The sequence below is a fragment of the Cyprinus carpio genome, chromosome A6 (assembly GCF_018340385.1).
Source record: "Cyprinus carpio isolate SPL01 chromosome A6, ASM1834038v1, whole genome shotgun sequence".
In the NCBI taxonomy this organism is placed as follows: Eukaryota; Metazoa; Chordata; class Actinopteri; order Cypriniformes; family Cyprinidae; genus Cyprinus; species Cyprinus carpio.
Window position 1 is genome coordinate 28,431,830 of NC_056577.1, and position 12,781 is coordinate 28,444,610.

The 12,781-nt window shown below is 35.7% G+C and overlaps 2 protein-coding genes across 3 annotated transcripts; both read left to right on the forward strand.

Moving 5' to 3' along the window:
• Positions 1–253: 253 nt before the first annotated feature.
• Positions 254–2,348, forward strand: LOC109091211 (thyrotropin subunit beta-like). The gene is made up of 2 exons (XM_042759207.1): positions 254–1,114; positions 1,392–2,348. Exons 1-2 carry the CDS (start codon positions 933–935, stop codon positions 1,588–1,590), a joined length of 381 nt encoding a protein of 126 aa, XP_042615141.1. The 5' UTR covers positions 254–932; the 3' UTR covers positions 1,591–2,348.
• Positions 2,349–5,222: 2,874 nt separating this feature from the next.
• On the forward strand, positions 5,223–12,117 carry slc25a55a (solute carrier family 25 member 55a). Of its 2 annotated transcripts, none has more exons than XM_042758864.1 (10): positions 5,223–5,373; positions 6,550–6,668; positions 6,924–7,049; positions 7,396–7,451; positions 9,745–9,835; positions 9,939–10,057; positions 10,237–10,429; positions 10,528–10,682; positions 10,771–10,846; positions 10,962–12,117. In XM_042758864.1, exons 2-10 carry the CDS (start codon positions 6,652–6,654, stop codon positions 11,119–11,121), a joined length of 993 nt encoding a protein of 330 aa, XP_042614798.1. In that variant the 5' UTR covers positions 5,223–5,373; positions 6,550–6,651; the 3' UTR covers positions 11,122–12,117. The 2 variants fall into 2 exon arrangements, with proteins under 2 accessions (XP_042614798.1, XP_042614799.1); XM_042758865.1 differs by lacking the exon at positions 5,223–5,373 and adding an exon at positions 5,436–6,453.
• Positions 12,118–12,781: the final 664 nt, after the last annotated feature.

A 12,781-nucleotide genomic window follows, 5' to 3' on the forward strand; every position in this document is an offset into this window, starting at 1 on the left:
TCCATGGTGTATTTCTGAGTTTTAGACTGAAATGGCATTCATCATTCATTCCCAGCTGTGTGATTCGGCCTAGTGGGCTGGCAATGTGCTTTTTTTTCTCTTTGACCGTTGCGCCCGAGTCTTGCAGCTTTTTCTGTGTCTTGTGCAAGATCGCCACGTTTTTAACAGTGTGTAAAGTTAAAAGTAGCTAAATTTCAAACTCAAAATCCAGTTTTTTTTTTTTTTTTTTTTTTCTAGCGCTGCGTCACTGCACGCTGTAATAAACAAACAAATGAATAAAAACTTTGCAAATGGACTTAAAACAAATTAGGCTAGATATGAAATAAATATGATAAATAAATAAAAATTTACAAATTTATAAAATAAATTTACATTAACTCAGCTAGCTATTTAAATTAGAGAACTTTATTGTCCAAAGGCAGCCACTACTAAAATGCATTTTATTTAAGCAAAAGACAAGAAAGAATGAAAATATGAGTATGGTTAGTTGCTTTATTAGCCAATATTTTGATCTAATTTAGACTGTAATTTCAAAACCTGAAGCATAAACAGAGTGGTCTGACTTTACCACTGTGGAATTATGCTAAAACATACCAAATATAGGTTGTATGTGGGTTATATGTGGGTTTATTGTTCACATTGCTTACATTTTTTTTAAACTGTACTTCCATGTTATGTTTCCAACTTGAATGCGTGACATGTCGCAATAATAAACGCCAGCTTCGAAGGTACTGAAAGGCTGCATACACAACCTGGCAACCACACACCACTCACATTTCTCAAAAAAAAAAAAAAAAAAGTCAAATCAAGTTTAAGATTACTTTTAAATCCCATTGCCTGGTCTAGTTTTAGTGTTTATTTTTTGTATATTGTGTTGGTTTCTGCATCTCTTTAATAGACACCCTGATATACCGCCAGGTGCCAGCTACAGTATGTCTCCTGTGTATGTGGTTGGCATGCTGGGATTTTTGATAAATGAAGCCATGCCCATGTGTGCCCCCACTGAGTACACAATTTACATCGAGAGACAGGAGTGCAATTACTGTGTGGCTGTCAACACCACCATCTGCATGGGCTTCTGTTTCTCCAGGGTAAGTGGACACAGTGAGGAAAAGTGAGGAAGATGTGTAGAGAACATAGAGAACAAGCTGATTTCCACAAATGATCCAATGACTCCTGTTATTGTTTGCCAAGCCTGTATGACAGACCTCTTTCTGTGGAACACAAACAAAGATAAGATTTTATTTCCATTGTTTAGACTTTTGTTTTGGGTTCCACAGAAGAACAAAGTTCATATGGGTTTGGAAATATGAAATATCCATTTCACAATCTGTTATGTTAAAAAACAATCTGGGATATTCTAGTTCATAGATTTAGTTACAATGTGGCTAAATCTGCATCACAACATTCAGTGCAGATCCACTCTTCACCTATCCGGTGGCACTTAGTTGCCACTGCAGCACCTGTCACACCCACAGTGATGAATGTGCCCACAAAACCAGCATCTCTGGCATGAAGTGCTCCAAACCTGTCCATCATTTGTACCCTGAGAACAACTACATCCAGGTATATTGGGAACAGTATGAGTAATGTTTGATTAACTAAAACTTAAATTAAACACATTGTTTATGCTGTAGCAGTTGACTGTGGGCACTCATTTTTTTTTTTTTTAGGTAATCTTTGAGTAAACCTTACATCACAAAGTTACCTAACACATTATGTTTGCTGTATTTTATATCATGCATATGATGTCTTTAATGATGCCAAAAGTGGTTAAAAAGAAGGTGTGTTTTTAATGGGGTTCAAATACTTACGATTTTATGGATCATATAAATTCTGTAAACTTTAGTTATGTTTTAGTGTTTGATTGGCAGTGCTTCTATAAAAAAAATACAGTTAAAATCCTTCCATAAAAACGAGTTTTTATCATTATTGTTTGTTTTTATGGTTTAACAGTTTGTGTCTGTGTAATTATTCATACTCTTTTGTGGTTACTGTAAAGACAAAGGCTTGTCATGCAATAGATGCAAAATGAGAGGTGAAGAAATTTCAGTCCCAGAACTAACAAACTTTAATGGCAATTTGTATTTGTTTTACATTTGGGCAAATTGTTAGCTAATTTCTATGAATTTGTATGATTCCTTTTGTACATTTTCAAACGATTGGCTAAAGTCCCATACTGGTTAGGTTTACGGGTGTGGTTAGAGTAAGACCTTCATGCTTTTTTCTAAAAAGCTTCTGTTTCCATATGAATCACATTGTATTTATACAACATCATTCATTTGTACTCTTTTGTGGTTTCCAATTGGTTGTAGGACAAAGGTTAGTCATCTAATGGACTTAACCAAAACAAGAGATTTAGTCAGGAATTTCAATCTATAGTATGTTTTGGCAAATTGGTTTCTAATTCAAGAATTTGTACAATCTCTTTTGTATATTTTTGTATGATCTTATGTCCTATTGATAGTTAGGTTTATGTGCCTTCATACTTACTTTTTTCTATTGTACATTTTCAGTGAATTGCATTGTAAAAATTTGTGCAAAATCATTCATTCTTACTCTATAGCAAAACGAGGTAAAGTAATTTTTGACCCAGAACCATCACACTCTCATGGCAGTCAATTTAAAATTTTGGTGAATTGGTGACTAATTCATATGAATTTGTATGATTTCTTTAATCTGTTTTCATACAATATGTTTATGTCCCACTAACGGTTTGGGGTGGTCCTTCTGGCTTACTTTTTTCAATAACTTACATGTTTTTGTGCGAATCGCATCGTACAAATTCATACAAAATCTTCACCTCGTAAAAAGTTAAATTTTTTCATGGGATGGGGTTGGCCAGAACTGCAAAACTAAGTGACTGAATAATGATAACCAGGTTTCCGAAATATTCACCGTCTGCCATTAGTCATCAAACAGATTCCGCCTTAAAACGCATGTCACTGATTAAATCAATGTTGCTAAGTTGAGCTGCATGATTTGGGAGGCTGAAAGGGCAATTTAAATACTCTTTCTGAAATTGTGCCACTTGGTAAAGCATTGTTTTGCGTAAATGTTGTTCATTAAAAGAATTGCTTTGTATTGAACCACCGTACAGTGTCATTGACATTTAATTGTCCAAGAAGTAGCCGTCATTGTGGTGTGTTTGTGTGTAGTAAATGAGCACTCATTCCTAGATAAAGCATATTTAGAGGCAAAACAGCTGTGGGTTATTTATGTTACGAGCTCAGTGGATGGTTAACCCAAGTTTGCATTCATTCTACTCCTTTTGTTTCTGCATTCATAGGCCATATTGTATTTTATGGGCAATTGTAACCAGCCGTTACTATGTATTTCTTTTATGGGTGTCATGCAATAATATATTATAATTTTTTATGTGGCAGTAAAGAGAAAAGAGTTATAGAAAAGTGGTGTCTAGAGGGGGGTCAGAACGGACACCATGGTCACATGCTTGGGGTTCATGGCAGGACAGCAAATGAAATATATTAGGTCCTGCCTCTCAGTCAGTGTCCTGCCAACCAGTACAAACATGACCTACTCCTCCCTAGCTATGGAAAACTACTACACATGATATGATTAAGAAAAAACATACTGTATGTTCCGTTTGTTCCCTGTCCAAACATGTACAAATCAATACATTTTAATTTGTAATGCATTACATAATGGCATGGAGGTTGTTCTTCATCTTTCCGTTGTTATTTCATTATTTCTCCTTGTTAGTTTTCCTTTAATCATGTTCATTCATATGTAGAGATGGCCATTCCACTGTGATCCCCTTCATATTATTCAAGGATTCTTGTCGGCTTGGTCACAATCTGCCCAATCAAATTAGAATGGCGCAGATGCTTTCTTGACAATAGTGCATGAGTCTATGTTGTGATAATCCAATGCCCTGATATAATAATACATCAAACAATAAAGTTGGTGGAATCTGGCTGCTCAGCAGTCTATTGCAGGCTTGGTGGGACTAGCATACCATCCCCCTGTGCTCAGAGTCCAGTGGAATTTTTGTGCTGCATTCCTCTTGCTAAAACTGGCTAGACTTGAAACATAAACCAAAGGCTGAGAAGCCCAAGGCTGAATTTCAATGGGGCTGTTGTTGCTGAAGCTGTTCAACATAACTTTCATACAGGTATTTCTAAAAAAAAAATGTGTCTAAGAAAAGTCTGGAAGAAAGTCACAGCATGACACAAGTACAGTAGACTATACAGCTCTGCAATGTAGTCATCTAAATTAGAGCTGATCAGTAGTTCACGTGTTATGAGTCAATGAGCTATAAATAAAGCTGTTACTGTGACTGATACCCAACAGCTTCAGGCCTGATAGTTTTAATTTAACACCTGTACTGTACATTCATTGTCTGTTATTTTAAGCATATCAGACAACTGTTTACTTATATTAGAATTTTATTACTAGAACTGTCAGCCTGAGAAACAAAGATTAGCATGTCGATCACTGATCTTTCTGGAGTTTCACTGAGAAGAAGCTTCCAGGGATTTACTTTCATCAGGAAGAGGATGTCAGTGTGCTACATCTCTTAATCACAGTTAGGCTGCTTACACCAAACGAGTAAATGCATTGTGTCTCACAGCACGGTTTATAATTACAGGGTTTCAGGAGAAAAATATGGAAAAAGCTTGTTTTCATGTTAGTCTTTTCCCAGTGTTTACCATTTCGACTCAAGCATTCTAATGTTAATCAGGGCAATCCAAAAATTTGGTGTCAGAGAAAGTATCATTTTAATAGTTCCTGTGATTGTTGGAGAACACATCCACTAAATTTTGTCTATTCTCAAAAAAAAAAAAAAAAACCTAAACAGGCAAAATCTCGTTTTAACAGAGAATCAGAAAATATAAAAAAATACAGAAGAAATGTAAAATAAAAACTTAATATATTTTATATTCTATGTTATTATGTTTTTCTTTGTGCCATCGAGTTCTTATTGCATATATTTTATGAAAAATAATATAAATCATAACCATAGATAATAATTTATTTCTCTTTTATTATGCATACATACTGTGTTTAGAACAAGCTGAACTTTTGTTCTAGAAACGTCACAGTTACAGAACAACAATACCCTTTCTTTCGATATGGCCGCTGTAATTTGACACCGTGTCTACTGTCACACCCCTAGGCTTCGAGTCATAGTAGGAGGTCCTCAGAGCCGACAGCAAATCGAATGTGGGCATACAGATATATTGAGGCATGATTGGACACGTACATTTACACCGCACAAATGCCCCGCCTCCTATTTTAAAACCGAAAGGAATTTTCCATTCAAACATTCATTCAAAGTCCCTCGTCGTGGAGCGTTCTAGAATACGGAACCTCATTCAAATATTTAAACGATTTCAGCTCATTTCTGAGGTAAGTGTTTGTTTGGGAAAAAGCGTAAAACAGATGTATGTTCTAGTAACATTACTAATATACAAGTTAAATAGTAGAAATAAATCCGAAATAGAAATGTTGTTGCAGCCAGCTCTTCGCCGACCAAACGGTTACCGGTAATATAATAATTTGACTTGTAATATTTTAATATCTTCGGGGTTGGAGATAACAGTTCTCTCAAGTGTTTCGTTTATTTAAATCGGGTTTAGTTTGCTGTGTAACTAACCTGCAGTTTAGACCGTTAGGCCAAACCGGGTAATTCACTTCCGCTTTTCTAGAAATGCTGAATGAATTTCCTTAACCGCGTTCAAAAGGTTGCTATCGAGAATTGTTTTATTTATTTATTTATTTCATGCACTTAATTGTCTTGTTAATATTGTATCTTTAATGCAACAGCCACAAAAATGTTCACAATAGGGAACGATGTTTGTAAAAAAAAAAAAAAAAAAATACAATTGGTTATAAAATTGCCAAAGAAAAACATGCAGAAACTTAAGCTTGTTTGCAAACCAAAGGCAATGGGCGTGTAAGAGGAATGCCACTGAAACGTGTCAGGTCTTGAGCTGTTATCTTTCCAATTCGAAAATGAATCATTCTTCTGGGTCGACTCTTTTTGATGAACACATTGATCTGGTTCACAAAATCATTTTGAAAGCGCAACTGGCGAGTAAACAGCAACCCCCCTTGTTAATAAACTGCATAATGTGTATATGTATGGCTTTACCGAAACGTTTCAATGTATTTAATAGGCGGGATGTCAGAGACCACGTGATTGCATCAGAACGTAAAAGAACTGCCCGCGCTTTTAAGCAAACTGTTCGCGGAAATGAGTTTTACTTCCCAGTCAGACTACTGTTTTCTCTACACAACAGACCAGAGATCCAATTACACGCCACTAAGCCACCCCCACTGACTGAACACATGCGTGCAGCCGCAGCCTCCATGTGCTCGCACACACATTAACCGGCAGTGAGTCAGTCTCGTCTGACCTTACGGCTCAGTGTTTTGGCCGGCGGATTAAACCGTCACGTGATGCGTAGGAAGTGTTTAATGACAGGTGTAAGTTATTTGTTTCCGGTTGTAGAGTAACGTTACGTGTAAGAAGGCTTAACGTATATCAGTCAGTTAACATTAATCACTGTGTCTTTTCTCCAGGTCTTTGCTCTCGAGGTCTGAATTTTCTTCACTGATCACTGCAAGAAGCTCTCATCAAACTCAATCCTCATCTTATTCCTGAAACTTGTCTCAAATCACACAATGTCTCAACAAATCAGGTACAGGATATTATAAATCATTAATTTAATTTTAGGAATTAGGTGTATATATATATATATATATATATATATATATATATATATATATATATATATATATATATATATATATATATATATATATATATATATATATATATACACACACACACACACATATTACACACAATACATTTACAAAACTAGTATTATTATTATTTGTATTATTTTTTTTTTTAGGCATGTTTTGATTTATTTTGTATCTTTCTCCTTTAGCCTCCCCGCCAAACTGATTAATGGTGGTATTGCTGGCATTGTTGGGGTCACTTGCGTGTTTCCCATCGATTTGGCCAAGACCAGACTCCAGAACCAGAGACCAGGACAGCAAGTCTACAAGAGCATGTAAGAGCTCTCCACTTCTTTTTCTTAAATTCCTTATTCTATTTCAATTCACACACACCATTATTAGATACTCCTGCTTGTGCCGTTCCTCACTTTGATTTGATGTGCATTGGTAGTTAATCCTAGTGGAATGTGTGATGTGTGGTCCGTTAGTTTCCGCCTGACACAATGGTTCAGCCGCTATGGTTACTGCAAAGCCTTATAAGGATTGAGGCTAGACCGTGTCGCATGCATGATTTAAACACATACTGAACGTACCGCACGTAGCTTTTGTTGATAATACAGGTTAATTTGTTGAAGCAAAAGCAGGCTGACCCATGTTAACACCCATGTGTTTGTTTTTTAGGATTGACTGCCTCATCAAAACAGTACGATCTGAGGGATACTTTGGCATGTATAGAGGTAAGATTCACTCTTTTATTTATTCATAAGTGCCTTAATGTTTACTATAGTTATGCCCTGTTTAGATAAGTATATCCTCTTATATGGCATGATGGGTGCACCTGAAAAGGTTTGAAGAATCCAGTCCATATGACTACGGACAATGAACTAGAATAGCTTGGATGGTGATAGTTAAACACAAACTGATTTTTTTTTTCTATTTGTAGCACTTTATAAGGAATATTTAAGAGATTTCCCAAGGTCTAAATAATTAACCTTTAATTTTTTTTTTGAAGTCTATTCAAAAAGTAGTAGAGTAGTTTGTGTATATATATATATATATATATATATATATATATATATATATATATATATATATATATATATATATATATATATATATATATATATATATATATGACCCTTTATTTTGAACCCTCTGATGCATGCACTATAGTGGCATTTTAACTATTCAAGGTGTGATGTTACATCCAAACCACCAGTGGGTGATTTTTATTTGACTTTCAGTCATAATTCTACATGACTGTCCCTATTTCTGACAACATATCTCACATAATTACCTCTTTAATATTTGCTGTTAGCTTATGTCAATGGACCAGTCTCTCAAAATAGACATTTTATTTTAAATTCATGGAAATAATATACTCGATAAATAAACTGGAAATGGTTATATGGTGTTTTAAAGTATGAAGGTTTTATTTTTTTATTTTTGAGATGCTAATTAATGCCTCAGAAGTTTAATTTTAAATGAAGCAAATCAAACATGTTGTAATTATATATTTGGTAGATCAGCTGTTTGGCTTCAGTTATTCAGTAAACCAATATAAGTATCCTTGAAGAGTGTTATTTGTTGAGTTTGGAGGAGATTAGAGTCTGTTTTGTGCCGGGTCTCCATTTCTGTGAGGAATGCTGTTGTTTGCATCTGTGTTTTTCATGTTACAGACATGGGTCCCCGCTGTGATAGTGAAGGCTAGCCGATAAGGCGCAGCCACGCTGGAGGCAAATCATTTATCATGGTTCTCACTCACTCTGTTATATTACAATTAGGCACAATATTTTGTTTTGTTTATACATAATTGTTGAATTTCGATTTTAAAATGTTTTGATTTTACTTTTTTGCTTTGTTTCTTTGTAGTTTTTTTTTCTCTCTCCTTTTTCTTCACCATCCTCGCTCGTCTCAGTTGGTACTAACCCATCTTGCCATGCTCTGTTAACATCTAGAATGTTTTGTTGGATAATATATTCATCATTATCATCATCACCACCACTTAACACTCATTATTGCTTTGTCTTTTAGTTTTTTTTTTCTTTCCGATCATGTGAACAACCGCTGTGCTTTGTCTTTAAAGTCAGTGGCATCTTAAAATAACATAGTTTCAATTAGGGCTGGGCAGTATGACCAAATCCTTATATTACTTTAAATGTAAATTCAACCCAAAATGTTTTAGCTTAAATTATATAGTTATACCTTTTTGTAATGAATAATTTACCAATTAAAGTTGCTTAGTCTTAATTCTTTCTTTTTATATGGATTATTTTCTTTAGTATGCACACTTGCGGTATGCACAACAAATCCAAATGTCTGGCATCAGTGTAAAAACAATTCTTCACTTTATCACTTAAGTTTAAAAACAGTCAATACAGCAGTACATTACAAATATAATATAGAAAGTACATTATAGATAATATTTGATGCTGTTGTGACCTCACATCAGTTGATTAATATTAAAACTACAGTTAGCATGTGCAACACATCAAAACTACACAAAGCGGTCTTCAATGGAAGCAGCTGTTTGTGACAGTTTAGAGAATAGGCTGTATTTCTCTCTATTGTGTGCAGATTGAACACTGCATAAACAGCACAGAAAAATCTACCAGCTGACACGTTTCCATACTATTATATACTGTTATACTGCACAACCCTAATGTCGGTCTCTTTCTGGAATGTGCCTGCATTCATTTTTGTCTCACTACATTTATGTGAATATTCTATCCTATTTTTCTGTCTTGTTTGTTTATATGCTAGTTAATTTTGGGGGGCTTTGTTCTCATTATGTAGAATCCCCCTCCATCATCAGCTCACAGTTCTCTCATAAGCTTTGCTTATATTCTTACAGTCTCTTAGTAGCATTTTTATCTTATAATCTGTTTAATAGGTATATGATAAGGCCATGTTGTAGATTTTATATCTGGTTTGATGGTGGTGGGGAATGTGTGTTTGCTGATCTGTGATCAGTTGTGGTGGAGTTTTCTTTAACCCTTTGTTTTTTTTTTTGTTTTTTTTGTCTTTTAGGTGCTGCGGTTAATCTTACACTAGTCACTCCTGAGAAGGCCATCAAACTGGCTGCCAATGACTTCTTCCGGTGCCACCTCTCCAAAGATGGGTATGTTTGCTGCTTCTGCACTTTTTAGTGCTTGTTCAAATGCACATTTTATATATACACACACATATATACACATATATAATCATTGCCTTGTTTGTTACAGGAGAGGCCTGACTGTATTTAGAGAGATGTTGGCTGGATGTGCTGCGGGCATGTGCCAGGTTATCATCACTACTCCAATGGAGATGCTGAAAATTCAACTACAGGATGCTGGGAGACTAGGTAGGATTCCTTTTTGTGCTTAATGAAGCAATGAAATCTAGCCTATTGAGTTTTTTTGATTCTGATTGTTCAGTTGTGTCATTTGGCATGTAGTAATAGGAGTACATTTTGAGTTTTAAAGTCTAGTTGTATTACTCAGTCATTTAGCTGTAGCAACAACTTTCTGATCATCTTTACAGCCGCTCAGCAGAGAAAACCAGGCATCATTCCTCCCAATAGACTGGCGACCACAAATGCGGTGTTGAGTCGCTCCTACAATGTGGTGCCCAGCACCTCACCCAGGGTCATATCTGCCACCCAGATTGCAAGAGAGTTACTGCACTCTCAAGGCATTCAGGGGCTCTATAAAGGCCTTGGTGCAACTCTATTGAGGTAATGCGTCATACAGTCTTTACTGTAACAACACTAAATTTAAACATTCACAGTAATGAGACCATAAGTGACTTTTGTTTTCTCCTTTTTTAAAATAGAGATGTACCTTTCTCGATCGTCTACTTCCCTCTCTTTGCAAATTTGAACAAGTTGGGTAAGCCCTCCCCTGATGCGGCTGCACCATTTTATTGGTCATTCATCTCTGGATGTGTTGCAGGCTCCACAGCTGCTGTTGTCGTTAACCCATGTGATGGTAAGAGTTGGTTTGGTCCTCTTTAGCCCCATTTCATTGATGCACTTGAGAAATGCAAATGCTCACTGTTTTTAATTTTATTTGGCAGTGGTTAAGACCAGGCTGCAGTCTCTGAGCAAAGGAGCCAACGAGGAATCCTACAATGGCATAATTGACTGTTTCAGGTGACGCATCAGTCCAATTACTTGTTTTAAATGTTACGATTTAATTAATTTCTAATTCTGGAATGAGTAAATCATCTACTTCCTGTGACCTTTGCTTGTTACTTTGTTCCTACAGCAAGATCATGAAGCGAGAAGGCCCGTCTGCTTTCCTGAAGGGAGCAGGTTGCAGGGCTCTAGTCATCGCGCCACTGTTTGGAATCGTCCAGGTCATGTACTTCCTCGGTGTGGGAGAGTTTATCATGAGCCAGTCCTCACTAAAACTAATCTCTGACTGAACAGACCCCAGTACCTCTCATATTGTGGCAGCTACACAACCAACTGTACATTTACAAGAAAAGATTAACATTAATCAAGATGGTAGAGTTGTCGAGAGAACGTAAGTTCTTGTGAGATTTTTTTTCCAGCCTTACCGCACATCCTCTTTGGTTTACTGGCTTATTTGATGGGCTGTGGCCAGCATTTTGCACTTGTTGGTAAGGATACATCTGGAGGAGATCGTTTAAGACGTGCTTACGGTTTCTAGAAGCATATGTGAATGTTTCCCCTCAATGAGGGGAGACTGGTGTCACTGTAATGACACTGATTTATGGTGACTTTTTTTCATCTATACATCTACAATTCTTTTTGTATTAATAGTCTCTTTTTTCCCTACTCAAAATGCATTTATTTCTATGTTTTTCTGTTCTTGTCACTGTTTTCAGTGTCTAAACAATTTGGTTACTTAATGTTTTTGAAGCTTTCAGACCTTGTAACCTTAAATTAATGGTTTTAGGGAATGTCATTGACTTTCTTTCCGTTTTGTTGATGCACATTGTGCTCAATTTCAGTCTTTGAGCTGATTTTGGGGCAGGTACATAAGGTGCAGTCTAAAATGCAGCATGCAATGACTACCTAAAACATACAGAACATATGATGCATATTGTTTTTATGCAATATTTTGTCACTTTGAAGACTTGCTTTTATTTTTTATTTTTTTTCTCCATTATGTGGACCAGCATGTTACAACTGTAGCTTCCAGGGATTTCTAATCCCAAAGCTTAGGTCATTATTTTTTTAGATCATGTGTTTGCCTTAAATTAACAGACAAACATGACAAACTCTTCACAGAGTTTGAGGGACCTGGTCTTGAGCAAAAGGCTGTATAAGTGCTGTGATTTCTGAAGACAGTATTAACATCTACCTACAACGACGCCTCAATGCATCATGGATTAATTCATTTTAATGTAATGGTCTAATTCAACATTACAAAAATGAATAAAAAAAAAAAAGTGTACTTGTTTGAGCTCTGTTTTAATGTTGCTCAGGCTTTCATGCCCTGTGACCATATTTTTATTTCAAAGCCATTTACATGCAACACAATGCTATGGAGGAGTTTAAAAAAAAAAAACTACTTTATGTTAAGAGCATTGTATTGTAATTGCAAACATGTTTATAATGGGGCTTTATGTCAATTACAAAGGCACATAGATCAAGTGGGTCACATTCCTGAACAGACCTGCAGAAGAGAAAGATTAAAATAAAGAGGAAATGGTTAATTTGCTTTAGATATGTTTTTGGTTGGGGTGGGATTTTGCAGTTGTACAGCAGTATTGAAAATTACATTTGTTGATCTAAAAACTGGCGTTTGCACTTTACAGATTCAAAATCAGCCAAGTAAAGAAAACAAATGTATTAACCAGTTTTCAAAAAAGATTAAACCAGTGACACTTGAAAAAGTCAACATGAATCAAACTTTTTTTTGAGGTGTTTATTGTCTGGAACACGGAAGCTGAAAGTTGTTTCCTCTCATCAGTACCAGTTTTTCAACTCCATTATTGCTGTAATCATTACCATTAACCAACATAAAATTACTATAGGCAAGATTTTCAAAAGGTGGACTATGAGAGTATGTATTTGTTTTCTGGTTAACATTAACCAATAGCCCATTCAATAGAT

Coding starts and splice junctions, on each gene's coding strand:
- LOC109091211 (XM_042759207.1), top strand. CDS start 933: ATGTCTCCTGTGTATGTGGTTGGCATGCTGGGATTTTTGATAAATGAA. Junction 1,115..1,391: donor AGTGGACACAGTGAGGAAAA/GTGAGGAAGATG, acceptor ACAATGTGGCTA/AATCTGCATCACAACATTCA.
- slc25a55a (XM_042758864.1), top strand. Junction 10,430..10,527: donor CTTGGTGCAACTCTATTGAG/GTAATGCGTCAT, acceptor TTTTTAAAATAG/AGATGTACCTTTCTCGATCG. Junction 10,847..10,961: donor GGCATAATTGACTGTTTCAG/GTGACGCATCAG, acceptor TTGTTCCTACAG/CAAGATCATGAAGCGAGAAG.